This window comes from Odocoileus virginianus, chromosome 7 (genome assembly GCF_023699985.2).
Source record: "Odocoileus virginianus isolate 20LAN1187 ecotype Illinois chromosome 7, Ovbor_1.2, whole genome shotgun sequence".
Taxonomy (NCBI): Eukaryota; Metazoa; Chordata; class Mammalia; order Artiodactyla; family Cervidae; genus Odocoileus; species Odocoileus virginianus.
In genome coordinates this window covers 49531342-49555181 of record NC_069680.1, presented here as the reverse complement: position 1 = coordinate 49555181, position 23840 = coordinate 49531342, and the positions used below count along the sequence as shown (strand labels likewise).

The following is a 23840-nucleotide window of genomic DNA, read 5'->3' as shown; positions in this document are numbered from 1 at the left end:
CTGCACACAGGCCTTCTCTAGTTGCGGAGACTGGGGGCTACTGTCTAGTTGCCGTGCATGGGCTTCTCATTGCAGTGACTTCTCACTGTGGAGCAAAGACTCTAGCTGTGTGGGCTTCAAAGTTGTGGTCTGTGGGCTCTAGAGCTCAAGGGCTCAGGTAGTTGTGGCACATGGACTTAGTTGCTGCACCGTGTGTGGAATGTTCCCGGACCAGGGATCAACAGCTGTGTCCACTGCGTTGGCATGCTAATTCTTATCCACTGTACCACTGGGGAGGAAGCCCCTTTATTAATTTTGATTGGAGTATATTTGTGTTACAATATTGTGTTAATTTCTGCTCTACGTATATACAGTGGAATATTATTCAGTCTTTTATTAAATTGAGAGAAAGCACTCTTTGGTTAGATGTAATTCTTCAAATTCAAGGAGGAGGGTGGAGCCATTTTTCCAACAACAGAGATGCTGAGAGATCTTTTGTTCTGCAGTTTTGAACTCCGAATAGATTGAACAGTCCCTTCCCTCTCACTTTTTGTCCTTAATTCCTTTAAAGGTCTTCGCATTGCTAAGGAGTCAGTACATCTATGCCTGGGTTAATATAATGAGTCAGTATAGCCAACAGATTTGCTGCCTGAGTTGCAAGTGTTGGCAGAGCTGGGTTTGAGTGTATCCATACAATTTTACCCTCAAGTGCTGTAGACTCCTTTGTGTAGGGCTGAATTTCTGCCTCCTGCTACATTGGCCCATTACCAGTGTGCTTGGCGGGTCTACGGTTGATTGGTGTGAATCATGTAGGTTTTGCTGACTTGAAAAAAGCAGATGTGCATAATATGCCAAACCAACCCACAAGCAAAGGTGATCAGTATACTTGAGAGCAAGGATTTGAGTGGGTGTGGCTCCGTAGTGCCTTTCTCTTCCTCGGGAAGATGAACTTAAAATTTCTGGTCTCAGCAAGAGTGAGGAATGAAGAACCTGCATTGTTGGGCTCCCTGCATTGTAAGTGGAGGGATGGGAGTCCTGAACCAAATCAGTCTACTCTGTTAGGGAACATTTACAGCACTGTGAGCACACAGCCTGGTTATAATTTCTTTATACACACACACACACAAAATGCATGTGCTCAGTTGCTTCAGTCATGTTCCACTCTTTGCGACCCCATGGACTGTAGCCTGCCAGGATCCTTTGTCCATGGTATTTTCCTGGCAAGAATACTGGAGTGGATTGCCATGCCCTCCTCCAGGGGATCTTCCCAACCTAGGAATCGAATCCACATCTCCTACATAGTAGGCAGATTCTTCATTGCTGTGCCACCAAGGAAGCCCCATATATATATATACACACACACACGTCAAATTTCAGCCTGCTATAATTTCATTCTTTTTCTAAAGATTTTTTTTGATGTGGATCATTTAAAAAGTCTTTATTGAATTTGTTTCTGTTGTTTGTTGAAGCAAGAATAATATTGCTTCTGTTATTTATGCTCTGGAGTTTTAGCCTGGAGGCCTGGGGATCTTCGCTCTCCAACCAGGGATCAAACCTGCACCCCCTGCATTGGAAGCACAGAGCCTTAACCACTGGACCACCAGGGAAGTCCCTATAATTTATTTCTCACTCTAATATGAATAGAGTGAGATGTTTCTATTCCCTGCAGCAGGCCAGGCCATCCTACCACTCTGGGGACTCTCTGAATCTTTTTGGGAGAGAGAAGTGCATGGAAGTTGATTTATTTTTCAAAGGAGATAATTTCTTTCCCAAAGTTTCTTACAAAATTTATAAACTGGAAAACGGCATTATGGTTCTGTTGCCTCCATTGAGAATGTTTTTCATTCCCGTTGTCAGTACAACCATACGTCACAGTGCAGTTCAAGGCTCAGTTCGTTGGCCCATGGTGATCTCCCTTTTCTGAAATTCTCAAACACAGGATCTGAACCTTTCTTTTGGGACTTAATCACCCATGGCCTTAGGTTTGGACCTTTGTTTGTTTTGCCTTTTGGCCTAGCTTGGAAACTATGCGTGTTCTTCTCTGTGTCCTTTCTACCATGGTGCCTTGATACCACACACCAGGGCTATGTGGTCCAGAGCAGTAACTAGCTGTATGTGGCTGTTGGGTACTTAAAATGTGGATATTTCAAGATGAGATGTGATGTAAGTGTCACAAATACATACTGGATTTCAAAAACTTAGTACAAAAGAAAGGAGTGTAAAATAGCTCTAATGATATTGAAATGTTGAAGTGATAATGTTTTTGATATAATCAGTTAGGTAAAATATATTATTGACATCAATTTTACCTCTTTTTCTTTTTCTCATGGAGCTACTAGAAACTTTAACATTCCATGTGTGGCTTCTTATTTTTCTGTTTTGCAGCAGTGCTTCTGTAACGGATGCTTGGTAAATAGTGGGGGAATGGTAATGGTCAAATGTTTACTTTTATGTTTGCTTAATGCAGACTTAAATTTATGGTACTATTCATAGCAAATTTTAAAATTTTAATCGGTGTATTCTTCCTCCTTGCTAATCTCAACCAGCAGCAAAACTTTAACACTGTTTCTTCCCACATCACCCTGAAGGGCTGAAGGAAACAATTTCATCCCTTACTAGTAGTTCATTCTGACTTCCTTAAAACAACTTATCCTTCTCATTTTCTAATTCACCCTTGATCATAACAAAACACTTTTTCCACTGGAGTTTTCATTTTCATTTCCCTAATTGACTGTGAATAATATCAATCATTCTGATTTGCAGATGGCTATGAACAAATGGTCTTATATTTTTGTTTCGTTTTGTATTTAAGAGGTTGTAGGGCTTCCCTGGTGGCTTAGATGGTAAAGAATCTGCCCACAATGCAGATCTGGTTTTGATTCCTGGGTTGAGAAGATCCCCTGGAGGAGGGCATGGTAGCCCACTCCAGTATTCTTGCCTAGAGAATCCTGTGGACAGAAGAGCCTGGCAGGCTACAGTCCACGGGGTCACAAAGAGTTGGACATGACTGAGTGATTAAGCACAGCACAGCACAGCTCTCTTAAAACTCATCTGTATCCTCCTTTCATTCTTCATTGCTCACTTTGGTTTACAGGGTTACTCCCTAATATGTAAGTTCTTACCTCTTTTGAAAAATTTATTTATTTTTAATTAGAGGATAATTGCTTTACAATATTGTGTTGGTTTCTGCCATAAATCAACATGAATCAACCATAGGTATACATATGTCCCCTTCCTTTTGAATCTTTCTCCCACCTGCCACCCCTCTAGGTAGTCACAGAGCCCTGGTTTTGAGCTCCCTCTGTCATACAGCAAATTCTTACCTTTTTTAGAGGGAAAGTGTCAGCATTGTGCCAAAGATGTTGCCAGACCACTATGAAGGAGAGTGGAATATCTTTTAGGATCCTGCCTACCTCTTACCAAGGAGGGCATGGCAACCCACTCGAGTATTCTTGCTTGGAGAAACCCATGGACAGAGGAGCCTGGTGGGCTACAGTCCATGGGGTTGCAAAGAGTCGGACATGACTAAACAACTGGGCATGCATACATACATACCTCTTACTGCCCCACCTGTCACCTGCTACCCTCAAACCATTCTGTGCTGACTGCCAGCCCTGCTACTGAGCATTTTCAGTTCATCTAATCAAATAAGATTAATTACCCAAACAGAAGGTAGTAATAGTAATAATGGCTCCTAAACCCCAATACACATAAAACTATGAGTTCAAGAAAGCTTTTCATGGGGTCTTCCATAGTGGTCCAGTGGTAAGACTCTGAGCTTCCAATACAAGAGGCATGGGTTTGATCCTTGGTAGGGGAACTAAGATCCCATATGCTGCACAGTGTGGCCAAAGAAGAAAAACAAAACCGAAAAAAGAAAACTTTTCACAAAAGACAAAAGGCATATGAAGACAGTGATACGTAGTATGTGTATGTGTTTCCCAATATCACTGGCTTCCATTTTACTCTGAAATTATATCCTTCTCACTATTTCCTTATTAAAATATTCCTTCTTCTGCTTTAATGATGAGGCAATGAAAATAGATGGTTATTACATTTAAAAATTGTTTTTATTTGTCAAAGTAAAAAGGTTGGCATCCCAATGATGATGCTCCTCCCTCCCTCTTTTCTAAAATTGTACAGATTCCCAAGCAGTGGAGTCACCGGTTCACATTACAAGTTAACTGACTTTTGTTCCAAAGATTCCTTCTGCAAAGTAAAACACGTGAAGCCTTATCAATCTCCCCTGAGAGTAGGCGTTTGATTTATTTAGTCTCTTGAATAGAAACTAGTCCAATGCTGAGGAGTAATCTATGGTTTATCATCTTGTAGAACTTGCCTGTTACTGTAAAGAGCTAAACACATAAATGTGTCAGGTTTCGTGGATGTGACTTACTGGTCACTTCCAATTGTACTTTGCCCTAATTGTTATTGATGAAACCTGGGGCTGTTGTGGTTTAAAGCTATGTAAATCAAGTCTAGAAATACCCTGGTTCTGAGGATGAGAATAAAATAATTTATTCTAAATCTTTAAGCACCAAAATGAGCATAAATATCATGTTTTCATCTTCCATAAATTCATTAAGCTACTTAAACTGTGAGATAATACAAAAGTATGTAGGTGTTTTTTAAACATATTTCTAGAGAAACATTAAGGTGCCAATGGAAACACTTCTTAGTTGGGAAGATTGTTGGGCTGACTTTGGCCTTTAGCTCTGTCATTGATTAGCTATGGATCCTTGGTCAAATCACATGATCCTTCTAAGCTCCAGTTTCATTGTTTTACCTTTAGACCCTTTCCAAGGCCTCTTTCAGCTCTAAAATTCTTTGCCCTTAACCTCTGACATCAAGATTTTTTTTCATTTCAGTTAGCAGCAGTTGATGGTGTGAAGGTAGAGAATTTTTTTTCTTCTAGTTTTTCTTCTAGTTTTATTCATTATTATTATTCCATTGACTTAAAGTGCTGTATAAGTTTAAGGTATATAGCATAATGATTTAACTTACATTTATCATGAAACAATTACCACAGTAAGTTTAGTGAACATCCATCATTTCATATATGCACAGCATTAAAGAGATAGAAAACATTTTTTCCCTTATCATTATGTTTTAGTTTAGTGAACATCTAACATTTTATATATGAACAGCTTTAAAGAAGTAGAAAAAAAATTTTTCCTTGCGATGAGAACTGTGAGGATTTACTCTCTTAACAACTTTCATATATAAATATAACCGTGTTAATTATATTTATCATGTTGTACATTTCATCCCTAGTGCTTATTTGTCTTACAACCGGAAGCTTGGCCCTTTTGACCACTGTCCTCCAGTTCTCCCTCCCTCTGCCCTCTACCTCTGTAACCACATACTTGATTTCTTTTCCTATGAGCTTTTTTGTTTTTGAAGTCTAACTGACTAACTGACTAACAGCACCACGTTAGTTCTAATACACGGCATAGTGATTTGATATTTCTATGTGTTTTTAAGTGAGCTTCCCTGGTGGCTGAGACGGTAAAGAATCCGCCTGCAATGCAGGAGGCCTGGGTTTGATCCCTGGGTTGGCACGATCCCCTGGAGGAGGGCATGGCAACCCACTCCAGTATTCTTGCCTGGAGAATCCCCATGGTCAGAGGAGCCTGGTGGGCTACAATGTATGAGGTTGCAAAGAGTAGGACACAACTGAGCGACTAAGAACAAGCACAGCACAGCACATGTTTTTAAATGATCACTATAATAAGTGTACTATGGTACCACACTAAGATATTATACAATTGTTCACTGTATTCCCCATGCCCTACATTTCATACCTGAGACTCACTTATTTTGTAACTGGAAGTTTGCACCTCTTAATTTCCCTGATCTTTCTCTCTCCCTACGCCACTCCCCTCTGGCAACCACCAGTTTGTTCTCGGTAATCTATGACTGTTTCTGTTTAGAATGTTTGTTCATTTTACTTTTTTAGATTACACATATAAGTGAAATCATACAGTATTTGTCTTTCTCTGTCTGACTTATTTCGCTTAGTGTAATACTCTCTAGGTCCATCCATGCTGTCACAAATAGCAAGATTTCATTCTTTTTGATGACTGAGTAATATTCCATTTTTGTGTGTGTGTGTGCATATATATGTGTGCATATATATATATGCACACCACATCCATTTATCTGTTGATGAGCACTTAAGTTTGTTTCATATCTTGGCTATTGTAAATAATGCTGCACTTAACATGGGGATGCATATATCTTTTCATTAGTGTTTTTGTTTTCTTTGAATAAAGACCTAGGAATGGAATTGCTGGATATTATGGTAGTTCTATTTTTAAATTTTTGAGGAATCTCCATATTGTTTTCCATTGTGGCTACACCAGTTTACATTCTCACCAACAGTGCATGCTGCTGCTGCTGCCAAGTCGCTTCAGTCGCGTCCGACTCTGTGCGTCCCCATAGACAGCAGCCCACCAGGCTCCCCCCTCCCTGGGATTCTCCAGGCAAGAACACTGGAGTGGGTTGCCATTTCCTTCTCCAATGCATGAAAGTGAAGTCGCTCAGTCGTGTCTGAGGGTTCCCTTGTCTACACATTGTAGCCGGCACTTATTTGTTATCTTTTTGATAAAGTCAGTCAGGTATGAGATGAGAATTTCTTTAAAAACAGTTTCAATTTGCTGTTTTCATTTGTTAAAGAATCTCTGCCTGTTTCTTCCTTAAGCTTAAGTTTTTTCAAAGAATCATGTATTAGACAGCATGATAAAAGAATTTATCACAAAATTGATAATAATATTACATATTTTATAAAGTAGTGATTTTTACTGTACATGCTATGAAATTTATTACCCTTCATCCCACTCCCAGCTTCCCAAACTCTGGGTTTCCTTGTAGAATTCACATGCATTAAGGAGCATAAATTTAAAGACCTACTTTGAGGGTGAAACTTGAAACTTTTCAAGTATGCCAGATACCATCTCTGTTTCAATTCCATGTGATTGTTGAATTTGTAAACACTGACTCTCAATGTCAGTACAATTGGTAAACAGCAGAAACGGGTCATGACTTTATGATGTCAGACAACCATTTATGAAATTTGACTCTTAAAATCGTTTCTATTTTTGAAGTATCTAAGTGTTTCTTTTTGGATATACACATAGCTCAATAGCTCAACTGTCAGATAAAAGGTATAGTCTTTCAAATGGCTTTTCCTCCTAAAACACTGGTGTATAATATTCTCCTCTTTCATGTAAATATATAAATTTTCTTCTCTCTACTGGTTCACAGAAGAGTGCCTGAAATGACCAGGGAGGAATGTGGGATATGTCTGTAGGCTTTAAAAGCTGGTAGTATCTCAGTGATCATAACCTGGTCTTAAATATGTGCTTAGCACATTGTTGATTGGGGATTTTTGCAGAAACTAATCCCTGTGGCCATAATACACAATATGTAAGTCTCCAGTTACGTGTTGAGTAAGAACAGGCCTGGTATTGGTAAGCATGGGCCTGGGATCATAAGATCCTGGGTCCACCACTTATGAGACTGTGGATGGATGACACCACCTCTCCATTTACGTTTTCTTAAAAACTTTTAAGATATGTACAGAAAAGTGTACATGTCATGACAGTATAGCTCTGTGATTTTTTTTTTTTTTTTTTACAAACCAGACACACTCATGTAAAGAGCACATTCACATCCAGAAACAGGACGTTAGAACACCTAGAAGTTGGGCTGTGTTCCCTTCTGGATACAGCTCCCTAATCCCTACCAAAGATAGCTGCTGTCCTGACTTTTGACTAGATTAGTTTTGCCTCTTTTTGTACCGAGAAGGACTAAGTACTGAGACTTCCCTGGCAGATCCAGTGGTTAAGACTTTGCCTTCTAATGTAGCGAGTGTGGATTCAATCCCTGGTTAGGGAGCTAAGATCCTACGTGCCTTGTGGCCAAAAAACCCAAAAAACGTAAAGCAGAACAATATTGTAACAAATTCAGTAAAGACTTCAAAAATTATCCACATCAAAAAAAAATCTTAGAAAGTACTGAGAATAATTGAAATTGCACAACGTGTTCTTTTCTCATATTGGGTCTTTCACTCCACATTCATTTCTGAGATTACACCTGCATTGCTGTGAGTAGCTGTAGATCGTTCATTCTCATGGCTTTGTCGTAGTCCATTGTTTGAATCTACTCATACTTTCTACTACTGAAGAACATCTGTATTTGTAGGCACTGACTACTATGACTAGTTTTGCCATAACCATTTTTGCCAAACCATTTTGTTTATGAGTTTGGGTGTAGGTAGGTGGCGCTAGTGGTAAAGAACTTGCCTGCCAGTGCAGGAAACTAGACACATGGGTTCCATCCGTGGGTCGGGAAGATCCTCTAGAGGAAGACATGGCAACCCACTCCAGTATTCTTGCCGGGAGAATTCCATGGACAGAGAATCCTGGTGGGCTGCAGTCCATGGGGTCACAGAGTCAGACATGACCGAAGTGGCTTAGCACGCACGCTCACATACCCGGAAGTAGAACTTCTGAGTTGTACGGAGCTGTGTTCCGCTTCCGAAGATCGTGTCAGCACTATGGGAGCTGTGATTACTCTACATTCTTGCTAATACTTACTGTTGTTTATATTTAGCCATCCTGATGAATATATGTTTTAAAAATTGGGGATAATAGATTGTACCTTGGAAGGTTGTTGTGAATTCAGTTAAGGTGTTTCTCTTTGCTATCCAATATTGGACTCTTCCTTCGAACCATGGCTGTGGACAACCCTTCTGGGCTTCCATTTCCTAGACTATAAATGAGACTATTGAGCTATAAATAACCCTTCATGTCCTTTTATTTCTAATAATGCTAAGCTCCGTAGTTGTAGATGCTTTGAAGGTACGGCACTAGTGAGAACAGATTTCACTATCACTTAAATCTTAGTACATGAGCAATTGCCCACCTCTGCATAGGATTGGTCCAAGTGATGGTTCCCTTGCCTGTCAGTGAACAGTGCACTTCCTCCCCCAAATTCCAGGTTGCATGTATTAGGTAGGACATGGTACTGACAATCTCATGCCTGGGTGAGTAGGCTCGAAGCATTGCCACCCCCCCCCCCAAACCCCTGCCAGAATGTTCTTTAGGAAGGGAGTAACCCCACTCCTCACTTCGTCTTTCTATAGGGTTGCTATTGATTGCATTGAATCAATCATCAAGTTTATTTTTGTCATCAGTTATATGACTGGTCTTGTGCTGGATAGGAGCTTTGGATAGAAAAGATGTATGGCCTGTCTAGGAGACCAAAATCCTCAGAAGAGTGTGATGGTTAAGATGGTGGGCTCAAGGGACTTCCTTGGTGGCCCAGTGGTTAAGACTGTGCTCCCAATGAGGGGGTGCAGGTTGGATCCCTGGTCAGGGAACTAAGATCTCACATGCCATATGGCATGCTACAAAAAAAACAAAACAAAACTGGTGGACTCAAAGAGTTAGACAGTGTGGATTTTTATTTCTTTATTGCTACTCTGTGGCTGCTGCTGTTACCCACATTGAGAATTTAATGAAGTCTGACTCCGGAACCCCAATTTCTTAACTATGTGACCTTACTCTTCTGCAAGTTTAATTTCCTTATCAAAAAAAAAAAATGAGGATAACAAAAACACCTAGCTCCAGGAATGCAGTGAAGTGAGATTGTTTACGTGAAGTAGCAGGGTGTCCAACCCATAGTGAATATGCAGTGGCTTATTGTTATTTTGTTGTTTTATGATGGAAAGAATCATTTTAAACTTCCCATGGGGTGGATGATAGGATTGTGGAGAGGAGGTTGCTGTTAAATAAGTGAAGGTTTCATTTATGATTTTAGGTCCTGTCTGCAGCGTGTGTGTCTCATCTTTTGGAGCGAGAGCCGTGACAATCTTCAGTGGCTTCCTGGTGGCAGGAGGCCTGATGTTGAGCAGTTTTGCCCCCAATATCTACTTTCTGTTTTTTTCCTATGGCATTGTTGTAGGTAAGAAATCTGGTCACTATGATGCTTTTCTAAGCTTTGAGAGTTAAATGTCGTTTTAATGAATGACGTTAATGTAAGGAGTGAAAATGCTCAGGAATAATTCACTTTCAACCACCACTTCACCAAAAATTGTTGCTTTAATGAAATGCCCACCCAGTGAATTACAGTATGTCAAGGGATACTTGTGTTTTAACAGTGCACATTATGATTTTTGCAAGGCATGGGAAGGGTTTTTTTAACTTTAGCACTTGTCTCTTTAGCACAACAAAGGAAAAGAGAGAGGGAAGAGTGAAACTTCGATGTCACTGACACCTGCCACTTTTCACTGATGTAGGAAGTGGTCCCTTTCATATCGGTTGGTTGAACAGGGCTGTGTTGAACCGTTTGTGTTCTCAACATCCTGCTGTTCCGCAGTAGCAGTCACCAGGGCCTCAATCACAAGGTCATAGCAGAAGTAAAGAGTAGATTTTAAAGCACATCATAATAATGATTGTTTTTGTGAAAGATAAGGTATGAGCAGACAAAACCGAGTGGTTAATGATGATCTTCGTTATAGGAGAGGAAAGGGTACAGGACTCAGGGCTTGAGAACACTGACAGTTTTGGGGGGAATACTTTTGTGATGTATTGTACTTGTTGTAATCTGTGTTGAACATCGCCAGACTTATGATTCCAAGGAGCTGTTGGGAATTTTTTAAAAACACCAGCTTTCAAAGTTTCTTCTGAATGTCTGAAAGACTTATTTTTCCTTCTAAATATTAAAAATGTATTTTGTAAACCAGATAGTCACTTTTAAATGTATCATCTCTGTAAATCCAAATGTTCAAATCTTAGATTTTTTAAAAACAATACACCAGTGTTATATAAATTGGAGGGGAATCACAGTTGAAATACAGTGTAGGCAGAAGTTGTTCTAGTTTTTCATATTCAGTTTGAACAAATAGAAATGTGTATTAGTCACATAGAAATAGTTTGTTATTCATTTATTTCTTAATTTTGGCCATGCCACACAGACTGCAGGTTCTTAGTCTCCTGACCAGGGATGGAACCTGGGTTTTCACCAGTGAAAGTGCAGAGTCCCAACCACTGGACCACCAGGGAATTCTTTAAATATTATATTTTAGATTGTAAAAATATTATTATCTAGTAAAATGTAATTGAATATTTGTGTAAGTAATGAAATGGTTAAGAAATGATTTGAGTTATAATCAGAGGAACAAAAGTTATACATCTATAGGAAGATTGACATTTTCCAAAAGAAATTCCAATAAAAGGTTAAACAACCTCAAACATTTGATATAAAGAATGGGTTATTCCTGATTAACATGCTTTTGCTTTACTGTCAGAAAAGCATATTTGATAAATGTATGTTAAGAGCCTATTTTCTAGACAGGAGTTCTGTAGTACCGTCTATATGACATTGGCTCAGAAGTGGTGCCAAAATCCTTAGAACACAGTGTATTTGGGTGGAGGAAGATGTGCCTGCCAATGCTGACACAGCTAGTTAATAGGAGGAGAGGCTGCAGGGGAATAGACTGGAACCGGGGGAAGATCTCATCGCTACATGTGGCAACAAAGCAAAGAGCGCAGCTGGGCTGGACATGGCCCAGACAGGGGCTGTAGTTAAGGATTTTGGTGTTTAAAGACTTCAGGGACAAATTCCAGCAAAATGGCTGGTTTGAATCAAACCTGAAAGAACCTAATTTTGTTGACAACCAATATTCTTCTTTTTCACATAGGAATATTCCCCTAATAATAAATGATGGAAATAATAACCTCTAATATTTGAGTTCATACTATGTGTTCGGCTCTGTGCTTTATATGGTCTCATTCAGTCTTCATGTGAACATATTTTACAGAGAGGGAAAGTGAAGCTCAATGAAGTGAAATTACTAACCAAAGCTGCAAATCTGGGAGACTTGGGGTTAAATCCATTCAGTCTGACATCAGGTCCTGACCTTTTTTACATGTTTGTAATTGTTTTTAATGCTTTTAGAACTCTTAAAGTTTACTTTGAATTTAACTCCAAATACTCAAATTCTACTCAGATCATAATCTAAATAAGCAGGTTACTTAGTTCTTTGAGAACAGGTGTGTGATATTTTATATTACCTATTCACTATAGTGTTTATTACAGTTTAAACCTGTACATGCAAATATGATCATCTCTGGTGTAAAAGTTGAAAGTATTCATTGAATAGTCATCTTGAATTCTTTTCTAAAATCATGAAAATAAAAATATTGCTATTTGTGTATGGACATCAGATGACTCCTTGTAGGACAAACCCCTTTTAACATAGAAAATTAAATCATTATATTATTGGTATGATTTGGGCATTTTCTCCAAAATTTTGGACTAAGCATTTAAAATTTCGTGGGGTTTTACTATCTCACATGATTTCAGAGTTAAGATATAGCCTTTGTGACTACATATCCAAAGCTGTCACTGACTTAAAAAAATGATCTAAAGTGGGTGACACCATAGTATTTGTATTGCCACAGATAAAAATGAATTTTTAAAAAGAAAAAATATGAGTGTAGGTTGTCCAAGATTTTATGTGCATTTGATTGTGTTGGAAGCATATCTAAGGGTGTATAGAAAGACAGAGACAAAATTAACTAACCCCTATAATTAAATTTCAAGTTTTCTGTGGCAATGGAAAGAGCTTTATCAACCAGTACAACTGATTTTGATTTGGCTAATGGTGTTGGAACCTTTCACTAGCTAATCCTGTCCCCTCTCCTCCATGAACCTCTGATCTTCTATTCATGAGATAGGATTTGAAGCTTTTCTTGATTTACTCTGGGATTCCCCGGTGGCTCAGACAGTAAAGAGTCTGCCTGTAATGCAGGAGACTGGGGTTTGATCCCTGAGTCAGGAAGATCCCCTGGAGAAGGAAATGGCAACCCAGTCCAGCATTCTTGCCTGGAAAATCCCGTGGACAGAGGAGCCTGGCCGACTACAGTCCACGGGTCGCAAAGAGTCGGGCTTGATTGAGGGACTTCACTTTCGCTTTTTGATTTAATCTGCTGCTGCTGGTGGTGGTGAACTTGCAGATCTTCCACGTGGCTTTCTCCACCTTGGTAACTTTTACTCCCCTGGGCAAAGAGCAATGTGGAAAGAAGGTTATGCCACATATCATGTACGTGGGCTTCTCACGTGGCACCAGTGGTAAAGGGCTGCCTGCCAATGCGGGAAACACAAGAGACTCAGTTTTGATCCCTGGGTCAGGAAGTTCCCCTGGAGTAGGAAATGGCAACCTACTCCAGTATTCTTGCCTGGAGAATTCCAGTGACAGAGGAGCTTGGCAGGCTGCAGTTCATAGGCTTGCAAAGAGTCAAACATGACTGAGCACCCTCAAGCACCCACACTGCTATTAAACCTGTAAGCACCTTACTGCTCCAGTTAAATATTAGGAACTGGGTAAATAACTGTATGATGTGCCCATGGACTCAGTAGACTCACTGTGAGCAAGACCAGGGCCATGATCCCATATATTCCCTGGCTCCCATGAGATCCCATTCTAAGGGGAGGCCAGTGTCTCAGGCCCCTAGCTAACAGTGCCAGTTCATTTCCTGTGTCCTACCCTGCTCAAAGGCATCCCACTTTCTCTAGTGTATGATATCTAAATAAGTGATTGTAGTTCTCTTTGGGGAATGATCCAAGATGTTATTATCTCTATATTTGTCATAGTGTTTTTTGCAACGTCTTTTCTTCTGGAATCCTGGCCTCTCCTTCACGTCATGGAACCTGGGGCAGAAAACAGGCCTATGGGGACTTCTCTGGCACCCCAGGGATTAAGACTCTGTGCTTCCATTGCAGAAGGACAGAGTTCAGTACCTGGTCGGGCAACTGGCATCCTACATTCAGCATGGCCAAAACAAAAACAGAAACATAGTCACAATTCTGATTAAAAAAAGAGCAAAGCAAGCTATGTCTGAAGATTGTATGACCCTGATTTGGCAACAGATTCTGGATCTCTGTGACTAGGAGAAAATTATAAGCTCAGGGAGAGAGCACTGAGCTTCGGGTCAGGAGATACAGGTTCTGTGAGTTTGTGCAAAGCCCTTGATCTCCAATAGTGACTGTCTCCTCATCTGTGAAGGCAAACTAAGAAACCTGCATCACACAGGTCTTGTAAGGATTAGGTGAAATCAAGCAAAATAAAAATAAGATATATAAGAGTGTCGTTGGATTTCAATAGCAAAAAATCAGTTGAACTTTCATTTCAATAATTATTTTGTAATTTCCAATAATTTTTGAGTTTAATTTCAATAATTAAAAAGTCACTCACTGTAGTAATTATTGGACTTCTTTGCTAGTAGATTATTAACAGTTCTTATCATGGTTGACTTCTTTGTGGTTTTGTTAGTAGGCTCAGAGTATAGGGCTCATAGAATATTCGTGGGATAAAGAAATGGGAATTTAATGAACAATGACACTTTCATCTGTTCCCATTGAAAGCAGGGTATCCAGTTGAAAAGGAAGAGACAGGAAATTATAACACAGTCTAAACTTACAAGTTGAGACTGTATATTATGAATTCCTTTGAAAAAAACAAGAAAGATTCAGTCTAACAGTAACATATATTGAACACCCATTCTGTGCAGTATTCTAAGCATTTTCCTCCATCTGGAATGAACTAGATGGTCTCTTAAGAAAGGCAGTAGGGCATACACAGGAGCAAGCACCATCAAGGGTTGGACCATGTGGGTTAATCTTCTCTTACTCACTTGCTAGCCGCATGGAATACAGACAAGTTACATATTGTTTTCTCATTTTTTGACCTGAACATAACAGTAGTATCTACCTTAGAGGGTTTTGTGGATGGATGAGTATTTTGCCGAAAGTTTTCACTTTCGTCTCAGGTTCAAAGGATTTGTTAACAAATAAGCTACTCGTTATATACAAATAAATAATAACAAATATTTTTTAGAATTATCTAGCTTACTTTCAATATACTAACATTAAAAGGAAAGAGAAATAGAGCAGAGGATACATCACCAAATTAAGTTTTGACCAACATCCAGAGTTAATCAAAGCTGAGAAGTCCTGTGTCACCACACATCTGGAGTCCCATTGGGAACGGGTCCTAGGCAGCGCATCCGCTCCTTGGGTGAGACTTCAAAAATTATAGTTTGGGGTTTCTGCTTATAATACCAGGGCGGTAGCAAACTGATATCATCATCAATCTGTGACCAAATTGCAGCTCGGTTTTCATGTTAATCCTGTTTGTTTTGTTGTGTGAAACTTGGAATGTAGGTAAGCCTGGGGCTCAACAATCACAAGCTCAACAATCACAAGATTTCTCCCCCATCTTATCTATGGTGCTGCAAGTCTTGCACTCTCAGCAGCCAGTCACTCCCAGTCACTCCCAGGTAGGACAGTATCCAGGCAGGTTAGAAGCAAGGTCAGAGGCCTGCTCTGCTTTGTCTCTGAAGCCTAAACAAGACTATTTTTTAAATTTCCCTAACAATGAGTTAATGAAATAAGTATTGGTTAGCATAACCATCATTATCAGTTTTGTGACCTTGGAAAATTATTTACCTCTCTGAGCGGTTCCATTTGTATTTCTTAAGAAATGAGACTAAGACTTCACAGAGATATTGTGACTATTCATGAAATAAAGTGTGTAGAGAGGCCCAAAGGAGTTTAATGCATACTTGTTCCCTTCTCCTTATATTCCTTTCTAAGGAAAGACCTTTCTAAGACCTCTTAGTTTAAGACCACAGCAGTAGCTTTTTGGAACTGGAGAAGCTCTATTGAATCAGAAATATTTGTGTAACAGATTAAATAATATGAAGAAATTAAAGTTATGTAGTATGTTTATAATGTAATATCTGTAGGAAGAACAAACGGAATGTAGGAAGAGCAAACATAACGCCATGATAGGAGACAGAGGCGGGAAGGGAAAGACCCTCCTCTGGCAACTAGGACGATTATCAGGCCACCCAGATACAGCCAATCAGAACTTGTTTTCGGAAAAGTCCCGCGCGCGCGAACATGTAACCAATCCGCTTCGCTAATTGACCCCTGCTTATGTTTGAAATTGGATGGCCTATAAATATGGGTAGAAAAACCGGGCTCGGGGCTCTCAGCCTGTGCGCCACTGCGTTGGACACAGCGGGGGCCCTAGCTCGAGCTAGCAATAAACTCCCTTCTTGCGTTTTGCATTGTCTCTTGGTAGCTTTCTCTCTTCCCGCTCGGGGATTCGGACATCGGGCATAACAATATCAAAAATAATACTGACGTGTATTAGTTGGCATAATTCTGTTTTACCATTTTAAAAACCATTTTGAAAATAGAAGATTATCTTGTTTGGTGTTTGTAGCTGGAATAAAATGACAGCTTGCTTGGTTTTCAAGTGGCTCTATGTCACATTGCCAACAAACCCAGTAATTCAGGCTCCTGTTTTCTCAATAGCTTTCCTAAAATCAGGGACTTCCTGGAGGCACTCCATGCTTCCAGTGCAGGGGATGCAGGTTCCATCCATGCAGGTCGGGGAGCTAAGATCCCACAGGCTGTGCAGCCAAAAAACATAAAACAGAAGCAATACTGTAAGAAATTCATTAAAGACTTTAAAAATGGTCCACATTAAAAAAAAATTAGAAAAAAGAAAGTGTAGTGGGAGATGGGGAGGAGTGGGAGCAGGGACCACAATATTCCATTAATGAATTGCTCAAGCTTCTTCCCAATTATTTTGCTTTGCTTTTCTGAAAAGCACAACTCGAAAAATCAATTTCTTGCAGTCTCTTGTCTTCAGATTATACTGATACTTGGCTACCTGATTACTGTTTTCTTAATAATCTCTTCTTGATTTTGGAAAAATTCAATTTTCTCTTCCTTCACTTTCTTGGTCATGTCTTCATAGTCCACTGAGCTTGAGGAGGGCATAGCCCACATTCACAGACAATCTCACTCTCCTCTAGTGATGGCAAATTAGGTAAAGGTCATTTTCTGGATATTCACTTTAGCAGTTAAGAGTTTTATAAGCCTTTTTTGGTTTGTTTGTAATGGTTATGCCATTAAAGATCTCCTTTTGTCTCTCATGGATGTTCAGTTACAATAAGGAACTCTGATTTTCTAATTAGTCTGAGGCTATATAGCTATGTAATTCTGTAATACTCAGGTGAAAACTGAAAAAATATATCAGTATAATGTCTATTTCAGGATATTTTATTATAGTCCAAGCACAGATACTAAAATATTTTACATTTTTTAATCTCTCTTAATCTTTGTGACTATCCTGTGAGATTGTTTTAAAGATAAGGAAACTGAAAGTCACACAGCCAGTAAATGTTAGAGTTAGGATTTGAATCCATACCTGCTTGATCTCAAACCTGTGCTTTTGACCTGCTAATGTTATGTTCAGGGTACTCATGTTAAGCATATAAAGTTTGTGCTTTAATCAAGCCAGTGTCAAAACCATATGCCTTTATAAAACCATGCCAATCAGAAAGCTAGCCAGTTGCTTAAACTTTTTCCATGTAGATGTTTTAGGCTAGAAGCATAACCAGTAATTGCATTTGGATGCTCTAAACTTATCTTTTTTAGCATCTGAAGTTCCATTTTCACAAATTCATTTCTAGAAGTAGATATTTCTGGAATACTATATGCAATTGCCTACCTTAACCTTTGCTCAAGATGATAAATCCTACTGGCTCAGCTATTTTAAGAGCTGCTCAAATGCTTGTTTCAGAACATGGAGAGTGGGCATTCTCCCAAATGATCAAGAGACAAATCTTTATGCACGGTGACCAGCTGTTCTAGTTTGCCCAGGATGAAGGGTTTTCCAGGATATCAGACTTCTAGTGGCCAAACTGAGAAAGTCCTAGGTTCTACCCCTGACCCCTATTTCACGGGTAGAATCTGGATTCTGTAACTTGACCCTCATCACTTTTGAAGCTTGCTGTATTAAAATGAACTAGTACTAAACCGTTTCCTTTTGTAAAGATAACACTGCAGGGGGAAATTTTCATATGTAAATACAGGGGCTTGATAGATGTCCGTTAAGTTAGGTATATACAAAGATATGTATATAATGAAAGAATATTTTAAAATAATTCATAGACAATTTTCAAAATGTGTGCACAGTTTTCAATATTTTGTTGCCTGTCCTCCTAAAATAAATGAAAATTCCATTCAGTTATATAGTCTTCTGATATACATATCTCTTATCAGTTTAGTTGGTTTGGGTGTTTTTTAGTTGTAGATAAGGACTAAGAAAACTGAAGGGGACTTCCCTGGTGGTGCAGTGGCTAAGACTCCATGCTCCCAGTGCAAGGAGATGAGGCTTGATCTCTTTGGTCAAATATATAGATCCCAAGTGCTGCAACTAAGACACAGAACAACTAAATAAATAAATATAAATTTTTTTTTAAATTTAAGAAAAATGAAAAAATGAGGCTGTTTAGTATGATTTGCCCAGACCATCACCCCATAATGCATACAAGTTGTAAATCTTTTTTTTTAAACCATGTAATTCTAATTCTATATTTCTAATGATTCTATCCTGTTACATGAATTATTGTGAAATAAAATAATCTTTAATATTTTTTAAGCTAAGATGTATTTTCTGGCCTAACTTGAAAAAATCAGCACACTTTAGTTGGAAAGCAGACATAAGATACTTTTTAAAATATATATATTCTCATACCAGCATGCATGTATATAGTTTGTGTATGTTTGTTATATGAATAGAGAAAATGAGACAAAGAGAGGAAGAGAAAAATGCAAGAGTGACAGCCAGAGTAAGAATAGATAGAAATGGTTGAAATTAGCCAATGTGACTTCAAATTGGGAATTCAAATAAAGTTGATGGGAAAAAGAAGAAGAAGAACTTTAACACTCTGTGCCAGCCTCAGACCTGGAACCAGGATGCTCAAATGAACAAGACACAGCCTGCCCTCAGGTAGTGGCTTGGCTCATAGTCTAGTTGGGGGAAGAGACTTGTAAACGTGTAACTTGTAACACAGTAAAATAAGTGCACGAATAAAATGGGAGCAACATTCAGTGCAGATATAGTACATCGGGGGGTGGGGGCATAGAAGAAGGTTTCATGCAGGAATTGGTGCTTGAGCTGAGTCTTCAAGGGCAGGTGGGATGTGATCAGGTGGGCACAAGTTGGAGGAGTGAGGATGGTGGGAGGACATTCCAGGAGCTCAAATGCTCAGAGGCCTGAGATATAGTGGATAATAGGGGTCTTTTTCGGGATATTTGTTTAAGGAACACACAAATCATGAGTGGACTTGCAAATAAGTCAAAGCTTTGTTTACTTTATAAATAAGATTGTCTATACCATTTTTTTCAGATTCCATATAGATCCATTAATATACGGTATTTGTATTTCCCTTTCTGACTTTAGTCTGTATGACAGTATCTAGGTCTATCCACATCTCTTCAAATGACAGAAATAAAGGGACAGACATAACGAACTAGCATAGAGATACCAAAGCGGAAAGCGGGGTGGGGGGGGGTTAGTGGGGTAAATTGGGAGACTGGGATTGACATATATACATTACCGTGAATAAAATAGATAACAAATGGGAACCTACTTTATAGCACGGGAAACTCTACTCATTGCTTTGTGGTGACCTAAATGGGAAGGAAATCCAAAAAAGAGGGGATATATGTATATGTATAGCTGATTCACTTTGCTGTACAGCAGAAACTGACACAGGTTTCCCTGGTGGCTTAACCAGTAAAGAATCTGCCTGCAGTGCAGGAGACATTGGTTCAATCCCTGGGTCCGGAAGATCCCCTGGAGAATGTTCCAATTCTAAAATATAAAATCTAAAATAAAAATCTAAAAAATAAAAAAAAAAGCTTGATTTGCAGCAGAGAACTGATGATGAAGGGTCTTAATGCAGGAGAGTGATGTGGTGAGAACTGTATGATAATTAGAAGATAGACTGGTGGATAAAGCACTGGAGGCTGAGACAGCAATGAGGAGGCCATTTGTTCAGAACAGGAAAGATCTGGAGGAGATGAATTGAGGCAGTGGCGGTCCACAGAGTGGGAGGCTGATAATTTAGGTAGTGGGTGTGATAAAGAACTTGATGTCTAGGGGAGGAGATGAAGGAAAAAAGGCCGCTGAGGTTATGGTCTACCCAGAGATATGTGAAATGAAACATAAAGTATGGAAAAGAAATGTAAGAACATGTAAATATGTTTCAGTTCAGTTCAGTCGCTCGGGTATATCTGACTCCTTGCGAGCCCATGGACTGTAGCACGCCAGGTTTCCCTGTCCATCATCAACTCTTAGAGCTTGCTCACACTCATGTCCATCAAGTCGGTGATGCCATCCAACCATCTCATCCTCTATCATCCCATTTTCCTCCTGCCTTCAATCTTTCCCAGCATCAGGGTCTTCTCCAAGGAGTCAGTTCTTCACATCAGGTGGCCAAAGTATTGAAGCTTCAGCTTCAGCATCAGTCCTTCCAATGAATATTCAGGATTGATTTTCTTTACGATTGACTAGTTGTATCTCCTTGCAGTCCAAGGGACTCTCAAGAGTCTTCTCCAATACCACAGTTCACAAGCATCAATTCTTCAGTGCTCAGCTTTGTTTATAGTCCAACTCACATCCATCCATGACTTCTGGAAAAACCTACGGACCTTTGTTGGCAAAGTAATGTCTCTGCTTCTTAATATGCTGTCTAGGTTGGTCATAGATTTTCTTCCAAGGAGCAAGCGTCTTTTAATTTCATGACTGCAGTCACCATCTGCAGTGATTTTGGAGCCCCCCCAAAAATAGTCTCTCACTGTTTCCATTGTTTCCTCATCTATTTGCCATGAAGTGATGGGATCGGATGTCATGATCTTAGTTTTTTGAATGTTGAGTTTTAAGCCTACTTTTCCACTCTCCTCTTTCACTTTCATCAAGAGGCTCTTTAGTTCTTCTTTGCTTTCTGCCATAAGGGTGCAGTCATCTGCATATCTGAAGTTATTGATATTTCTCCTGGCAGTCTTGATTCCAGCTTGTGCTTCATCCAGCCCGGCATTTCCCATGATGTACTCTGCACAGAAGTTAAATAAGCAGGGTGACAGTATACAGCCTTGACGTACTCCTTTCCCAATTTGGAACCAGTGTGTTGTTCCATGTCTGGTTCTAACTGTTGCTTCTTGACCTGCAGACAGATTTCTCAGGAGGCAGGTAAGATGGTCTGGTATTCCCATCTGTTGAAGAATTTTCCACAGTTTTTTGTGATCCATACAGTCAAAGGCTTTGGCATAGTCAATAAAGCGGAAGTAGGTGTTTTTCTGGAACTCACCTGCTTTTTTGATGATCTAGCAGATGTTGGCATTTTGATCTCTGGTTCCTCTGCCTTTTTTAAATCCAGCTTGAACACACCTGGAAGTTCATGGTTCATGGACTGTTGAAACGTTGCTTGGAGAATGTTGAACATTATTTTGCTAGCATGTGAGATGAGTGCAATTGAGCGATAGTTTCAACATTCTTTGGCATTGCCTTTCTTTGGGTTTGGAATGAAAACTGCCCTTTTCCAGTCCTGTGGTCACCGCTGAGTTTTCTGAGTTTGCTGGCATATTGAATGCAGGAATTTAATAGCATCATCTTTTAGGATCTGAAATAGCTCAACTGGAATTCCATCACCTCCACTAGCTTTGTTCATAGTGATGCTTCCTAAGGCTCACTTGACTTTGCCTTCCAGGATGTCTGGCTCTAGATGAGTGATCACACCATCGTGATTATCTGGGTTCTGAAGATCTTTTTTGTATAGTTCTTCTGTATATTCTTGTCACCTATGTTTATGTTTAGTTTCACCTATATAAATAAAAGATAGCAATTATATTTTACTAATTATTATGCTTTGAATTGTTAGTACTATAGATATTTCATTAAAAAAGTTATTATGCTATACCAGAGGTCGATGCTCAAAATTTTTTAACTGGTCAGAGTCTAATCAGAAATGATTGGAGACCAAAGAAGGCTTTATTTTTAGATATTTATTCTTTTCATTAGAGTCTAGTTGATTTATAATGCTGTGTTAGTTTCAGATATACAGCAAAGTGAATCAGTTATACATATACATATATCCACTCATTTTTAGATTCTGTTCCCATATAGGCCATTACAGAATACTGAATAGTGTTCCCTGTGCTATACAGGAGATCCTTATAAGTTATCTATTTTTTATATAGTAGTATGTATATGTCAATATTGATTTCCCAATTAATTCCGCAGTCCCCAAGAAAGGCTTTAAAGCAGTGGATTCCAAATTTTGTGTTCTTCAGACTCTTTACACTCTTTTATTTGGAACCCCAAGGAACCTTTAATTATGTGGATTATACTTATTTAAACTTATTTTGTTACTGTATTAAAAGTTGAGAAATTTAAAAGTATTTGTTTAGTAATTCATTTAAAGATAATAATAACAAATCCAGTACATGTTAGCATAAATAACATGTGCTATGCTGTGTTCAGTCGCTTTAGTCGTGTCTCTTTGCGACCTTATGGACGATAGCTTGCCAGGTTCCTTGTCCATGGAATTCTCCAGGCAAGAGTGCTGGAGTGGGTTGCCATGCCCTCTTCCAGGGATCTCTCCTACCTGGGGATTGAACCCACATCTCCTGTGTCTCCTGCATTGCAAGCGGATTCTTTACCCAGTGGGAATTCTTTACCTGGGAAAAGTCAGGTTCTTTACCTGGGAAAGACAGATTCTTTACCTGTGAAGCCCATAAATAACATACTTATTACAAAAACCAATTCTACTTTCCAAAACAAAACAAAGTTTAATGAGAAGAATGGCATTGTTTTACACTTTTGTGAATGTCTTTAACATCTGGTTTCATGGAAGGAATCGATTCTCTGATCTGTTCAGTACTCAAAGCTGTTGTAATATGTTTTTTTTTTTTTTGGATTGATGTGTGTGAAGAAAATCTCACGCAAAGGTGTAATTGGAAAAGGGAGAGAGGTTTGTAATACTCTCCTCATGTCACTGTAGATACTTTTCTTTGATCCTATTAAAAAACTTGATATATGATAGTTTTCCAAGGGTTAATTGCAATATGGAAATTGAAACCACATCAGTATACTTTTCATGCTCTGTAATATTAAATCAATTTATTTAAATCTGTAACTTTGACTAGGTCAGCATTCAAGTCTGATTTTGTAACATTGTGAATTGGATATGTGAAAAATATTGGTTCTCTGAGTTAGGCAGGAGTTAAACAACAGCTAAAAAAAATCACTTCTGTTAGTATCACCAATAGGCTCATCAGAGAATATTTATGTTTTGGGTAACTGTCAAATCATGGTGTTGGATATAAGTTTCCAAAAATTCTAATTTTTACTGGAAAATTTTAATTTTATCATTGGTAACCATTATTGTCAGTTATTTTCCTTGCTTGTTTTCAAGAAAATGTCTGCCCAACATGTAAGTCTCAGTAACCATAGTTTGTCTGTCAGACATTCTTTCAAATACATGCAGGGTTACGTGGAAAATTTGGCTACTTTAGCTGGCTACTGAAACAGTTGAGTAAGTGCTTTTTCTTGCCTCAATTATTGCAATTCAGATGAAGCATTAAAAAATTTTTTGTTTGTTTGTTTTTACTATGAGTGAGTGGTGAGAAGCATATAAGATAAGAGGCTGGGTACCAATACCTTGATTTGTACTAAGGCTCTTCCAGTTTTACTCACCATCTCTTTTGTACCAATAGCATTAATGTGAACACAGTGAAAAAAAGCTGAAAATATGTTAGTATCATTATGAAAATAGTTCTGACTTCATGCACTCCAAGAAAGACCTTGAGGGTTATCTCCTTAATAACTGATGGTTTAAGGTCATCCTAATACTGATCTGGGGAAAATCTCATGTCACCTTCTGTGTTTTGAAAAGTTTAGAGAAAAAGCATTTAAAATTTCTGCTACG

The 23840-nt window shown here is 38.9% G+C and overlaps 1 protein-coding gene across 3 annotated transcripts in view; it reads left to right on the top strand.

Moving 5' to 3' along the window:
• SLC16A9 (solute carrier family 16 member 9) overlaps positions 1 to 23840 on the top strand; it is a 75586-nt gene that overhangs the window by 39622 nt on the left and 12124 nt on the right. For 2 of the 3 annotated variants that reach the window (XM_020897113.2, XM_070470687.1), the window contains one exon: positions 9805 to 9948. The exons of the other annotated variant lie outside the window; for it this stretch is intronic. In XM_020897113.2, coding sequence (XP_020752772.2) covers positions 9805 to 9948 — 144 coding nt within the window. The remainder of the gene's footprint in view (positions 1 to 9804; positions 9949 to 23840) is intronic. 3 annotated transcript variants of the gene reach the window in all.